General features: G+C 37.3%; 1 protein-coding gene across 1 annotated transcript in view; it reads right to left on the bottom strand.

Annotated features, from left to right (window-relative positions):
* slc66a2 (solute carrier family 66 member 2) overlaps positions 1-6,061 on the bottom strand; it is a 51,798-nt gene that overhangs the window by 19,130 nt on the left and 26,607 nt on the right. The window contains exon 3 of the mRNA XM_016563124.1: positions 1,720-1,936. Coding sequence (XP_016418610.1) covers positions 1,720-1,936 — 217 coding nt within the window. The remainder of the gene's footprint in view (positions 1-1,719; positions 1,937-6,061) is intronic.

Raw genomic sequence — 6,061 nt, 5'->3', positions numbered from 1 at the left:
CTCTCTCTCGATAATTAATTGAAATACATGCTATAATTCATTAAAATAAATGTGATCTTACCGCACTATTTCATCTCTGTGTCTGATTTGAAGCGGCAGAATGCTAGAGCTAACGAGCCGTAACTGACGAAAATAACGTCATTTTTACCCATTCGTTCAAATATAATATATTCGCTTCGCGTCAGGTAGTTCTTTGCCTCCACGTCGTGCATTTAAAATCCTTTAATGCACGGCAAACCGTTGATTATCCCTTACTTATACAATCTAACAGCCACTTTGAAACATTACCTGATTACTATTTTTGTCTGATTCATTAATTTTGAGTTCAGTTTCTGCCACTGTGTCCAGTTTTATTACTTAATTTGTGCTTTGTTTAATGTGTGGTCATACAATCACATGTACAGCAAAATAAAACATTAATAAATAAAAAAGTCCACTAAACCAGTTAACGTATATATCTAAGGTATCTATATTTGATTCCCGTAGCTTAGCAACAGTATTTCATAAACCAGATGAGCAGGAAGTCTGACTAGCAGACATCAAGGAGTGACTAAGCTGCCACATATCACTTCCCATGTTCCTCTGTTCAAGCGGAGCAGTGGAGGATTCTGGACTCACTCACCAGAGCAAGATTTAGTGGGAGTAAAAATGTCAAGGTGGTCATATGATAATTATTTTAAGTAAGTAACTTTTCTTCCCCCTGAGGTCCACTAATAAGTTTAATGAAGGTTTTTGTCACAATTTTTTCCCATTTCCACCCTCTCTGAGCCTTAGATTTAAAGTCACAATAAAACATAAGTAGCAACAGATTTTTCATCTAATTGTGTTGTCCAACCAACAGCGTGAGTTTGGGGCGACCCAATCATTTTGTCCAAAAAATGGCTTAAGTTTGGGGCGACCCAATCATTTTGTCCCAAAAACGGTGAGAGTTCGAGGCAACAATATCAGTTGTCCAACCAACAGCGTGAGTTTGGGGCAACCCTATCACTTTGTCCAACCAATGGCTGGAGTTTGGGGCGACCCAATCATTTTGTCCAACCAATAGCTTAAGTTTGGGGCGACCCAATCATTTTGTCCAAAATATGGGGAGTTTGAGGCAACAATATCAGTTGTTCAACCAACAGCGTGAGTTTTGGGCAACCCTATCACTTTGTCCAACCAATGGCTTGAGTTTGGGGCGACCCAATCATTTTGTCCAAAATATGATGTGAGTTTGAGGAAACAATATCAGTTGTCCAACCAACAGTGTGAGTTTGGGGCGACCCCTATCACTTTGTCGAACCAATGGCTTGAGTTTGGGGCGACCCAATCATTTTGTCCAAAAAATGGTGTGAGTTTGAGGCAACCCTATCACTTTGTCCAACCAATGGCTTGAGTTTGGGGAAACACTATCAGTTTGTCTAACCAATGGCTTAAGTTTGGGGTGACCCAATCATTTTGTTCAACAAATGGAATGAGTTTGAGGCAACACTATCACTTTGTCTAAACAATGGTGTGAGTTTGTGGTGACAAGAGTGTTTCAGGAAACCATTTTATTGGTTTCTTTACTATTGTTCTTCATTAATTTTCGTTAATAACAGGAGTAAAGAATGTTAAACTCCAACATCTCTTTAGCATAAAAGCGGTCTTCAGGAAGATAAACTTCTAAGTTAAAATATTAATACCACTGAAGAATGTTTGATGAATCCTTTGATGAAGCAAAAACATTCGCATACAAACCTCATGCCTTCAGTAGATTTGTTCCGGTAGTTGCAGTAGAGCTGTGGAGTTCCCAGCATGGCCTCTGTGAATACGGCCAGGAAACCCAGGCTCTCTACGAACAGAACTGAGTCCAGTAGCAGATACGTCATATAGGCAGCCAGCACTGTGAACACCAGCACACACTGCAGGTAATCCACAAAACGACTCCAACACCAGAAGTAGTTCCAGTCAAAATCTAGAATTCAGAAAGAAAGAGAGTACGCATTAAAAATAATATGTGCATGAAATACTACAACTCATACTGGTTGAAAGGTGTCAACTTGACAACCAGGGGGATTTTTGTATACCAATGATAGTAGAGGGTTCATGGAAATTTCCGAAAGACTTTTAGGAGAACATTTTGAGCTCTGAAAGGCAGTATTCTCAAAATAGACAATTTTTGGATATTACCAATGAATTCATGAATCATTTTAACCACCTGTCTTTATCAAGTCCTTCTTTTCAAAAATACATTTCATAGAACATTGAAACACTGGTCACATATACAGTATGCATGAATTATGCTTAGGATTGTGTTAGTAGGGATGAAGGGTTGAATCAAGTTCAGACCACAGACCCTCTAAGGCAATGGTTTGCAGCCATGTTCTGACAGGATCACAGTCAGCAGGGGAAAACAATGCTAAATTCAAACAAAAAAATAAATGAAAATAGCCAAATAAACAAACAAACAATTCAATAATTACACCATTCAAAATTTGGGGTTGGTAAGAATTTTTAAATGATTTTCACAGAGGTCTCTTCTGCTCACCAAGACTGCATTTATATGATCAAAAATACAGTAAAAACAGTAATATTGTAAAATATTATTACTATTTTAAATAACAGTTCAATACAGTAATATATTTTAAAAGCAATTTATTCCTGTGATGCAAATCTGAATTTTCAGCATCATTCCTCCAGTTTTCAGTGTCACATGAGCCTTCAGAAATCAGTATAATATGCTGATTTGCTGCTCAAGAAACATTTCTTATTTATTATAATTTTTAAAAGCAGTTGTGCTGCTTCATATTTTTGTGGAAATTGAACAATTAACAAAACCACACGAGCTAAGAGACATGTGCCTTGCACATGTTTTTTTCTGCCCACAATGGGTTTTGTGCAGTGAGTTATTGACAATTTGTCAAAATACAATTTTGCACAATCTGCAATTTAGGTACTGTGTTGGGTGACCACACATCTAAAGTGAAATCTGGGTCCTAAAGTACAACCAATTCTAAGACAGTAAGACCCCCTCAAAAAATGCTTTTTTATGATCAAGGCAATCAGCAGGGATGAGTCTGACTGGATTCTGACCTGAAATAATCCACTTTCTCCAATTATTTAGGCCTCGTCGATGGAGGCTGAACTCAGAGAACTCATAAGCCTGTAAGTCAGCTCTCCGCCCATCCGTCGGTGGACGAGAAGAGCATATCTAATCAAATCACACTGGGAGCTTCAACGACGGTTACTCTCATAAAGCGGCACTGGAAATGTCGAAGCAACAAAGTACAAGCAGAGGCCAAAACCGAAGCATGAGGACCACAGTGACATCAAGAGTGGCATGAAAATGTCAGGGCATGTGGGACAAAGCTGAAAGAGAAGAGAATGACACAAAAGAACAGAGTCCAAAGCACTGCTATGACAGGTCTAGATGGACTGAAGCAGGGGAAAACACACATATTCAGTGAATAAATGTAGAGCTTTTATTCAAACACGATCCCAGCAATTCATTGCTGGGTGTGCCTCTCTCTTTGGATGCCAGCTGTGCTCACAAAACACGATGAAGAGGGGGCAGTAGAGCTTAGATACAAGTGTGTTTGGGTAATGTGTTTGTTTGGGTAGAACGTTTTACATCCAAAACTCTGCCTCAGTATCTGCAATCTTTGTTTGCTCCATTACTTGCGGTGTTTGCTAAAGTCCTTTTCGAACAAAGTTTGAACAAACCTCTAACCCTAGAGTTGCAATGTATGAAGCACCGCCCACACAGCGGACGCTGCCAAAACAAGCTTCTTCTTACTGATCAACACAACAAATTCACATGCCCAAATTCATTAAACTAGAAGCCGATGGGAAATCCGGATGGGGAAAAGTCCATTGAGAAGACAGTATTTTGCCCTGCACCATAAACTATGGAAGCCCGTTTCCGCCACTGAATAAAAAATAAAAGAGGTAATTGCGACTTTTTATCTCACAATTCTGACTTTTTTTCTCAGAATTGCGTCATACAAACTCGCAATTGCGAGTTAAAAAGTCATAATTGCGAGGCATAAAGTCGCAATTCTGAGAAATAAAGTCAGAACTGCGAGATATAAACTCACAATTCTGACTTTTTATCTTGCAATTGTGACTTTATATCTCGCAATTGTGACTTTATATCTCACAATTCTGACTTTATAGCTCGCAATTGTGAGTTTATAATTCGCAATTGTGACTTTATATCTCACAATTCTGTGAAAAAAAAGTCAGAATTGTGAGATAAAAAGTCACAATTACCTTTTTTTTATTTTTTTATTCAGTGGCAGAAACGGGCTTCCATAATAAACAGCACTTTAACATTGTAAAAAAGTTTGTTTTTGTTGAGTATCATATTTGATACATCATTTTATGGCTCATATAGTATGATATAGGTGAATATGGAGCTAAACTCAAGGAAAAAGCAACTCAATTTTATTCAGAGGCCCAAAAATATGCAATTTGGTGCAATTACTGATATAGGGCCAAAAAGTACGATAAGATTCTGATAGCTTGTATATGTACATCAGTGTGATCTTCGTAACATAAAATGCATATATATATTATCAGTTGTCACTCTATATCTCCCAATAATATGTCTTAGAAAAATCATATTTAAATGTTTTGTTTTGTTTTGTTGGGGCAAAGCATATAACACAATGCAACACAAAATGATTTAACATGATGTTTCTAAAAAATAATGTCTGGATAATCAAGTAAACCTAAGTAGCATCAGTCCACTAAGTGTCATCTTAAAATATTACTAACAATATAAAAGTTATTTTGGTTGCACTTTATTTTACAGTATGTGTACTTATAATGTACTTACCTAAGAAAGTAATGGGTGATATAAGGTAACTTCATGGGTAAAGGTTAGGTTCAGGGTTAGAACCTAGTTATTACCCAGTTATTGTAATCACTATAACAAGTACATAATATGTACATGTGGAACAGGACTGTAATATAAAGTGCCACAGTTATTTTTATGTTTAATTTATAAAAATCAGTAAAGATTTCACAGAAAAAGACACATGGACTGAAGGGGGACGTTTTACAATTATACTAAAAGGTCTTTTCTTTTACTTGCAAAAAAAGCTATAAACTATCAATGAAATGACAGAAGGCAGATTGTGCGACAGGTTTTTAAGCAAAGTTTTGAACATGTTGACCATTTAGAGGCCTTAGAAATTCCAGTATCAAATATTATAGGGTTAAATGCCTTAGCAACTGCATAGCAATGCCCTGGCAGCCAACCAAACCACCAAAACAAATCTAGTTTTCTAATGAAATCAGCTGCTTGAAGCAAACGGGCAACATGGCAATAGTGAACAATAAGAAGTGACACACCTGTAGGAAGCATTTAGAGAAGGCATGAATGACTAATTGTGTTTCGCATCAAATATGAGGTCAGCTGTATTACACTAGTGCACGGGGCCGGTGTGGGACTCTCAGAGAGCCGCTGTGTCATCACAGCCCACAGAGAACAGCGTGACTGTCAAGCACAGACATGAGTAACTTTACCACTCTCTGTCATGACGACTTATCTTAACCGCTCCTCACAAGCAATTCTGGAAAATCAACTCCGCGTTAATTCCCATAATGCAAGACCGGAAAACATTTTTAATATTTGATGCACAGACAATGATAAATGGATAATGAGAGAGAAAGTGCGGTCAACGCTTTCCCTGTCTAAATGTGCATTATGGGAAACAGAAGCAGCAAATCTGATCTGCGTAAAAAGTGAAAGAAATGACACATTCAATATTGAAAAGGATTTATAAGGCATGTCACTATTATGAATTTATTCAGTCTGAGTTTGAGAAAGTTTCCACTTGCCTGGAGAGAGAAATATTGCAAAGGTTTAACCACATGAAGAGCAATGCACATTTAACGTTTTAGTTTTACGATGAATCTTATGAAAATAAATCTCATGTCCATGTCAAAAAGGAAATTATATATTTAAAAGAAATTAGTTCTCATAATGAATCTGAAAAAAATCTACTTAATTTACTTAATGTATATATGTGTGTGTGTGCTTGTGTGTGTGTGCTTGTGTGTGTGTGCTGGTGTGTGTGTGTGTGTGTGTGTG

This window comes from Sinocyclocheilus rhinocerous, unplaced genomic scaffold, assembly GCF_001515625.1.
Source record: "Sinocyclocheilus rhinocerous isolate Xijiao unplaced genomic scaffold, SAMN03320098_v1.1 scaffold1281, whole genome shotgun sequence".
Lineage (NCBI taxonomy): Eukaryota > Metazoa > Chordata > Actinopteri > Cypriniformes > Cyprinidae > Sinocyclocheilus > Sinocyclocheilus rhinocerous.
Note: the sequence above shows the minus strand (reverse complement) of the source record. Positions and strands in the feature narration are given on the sequence as shown.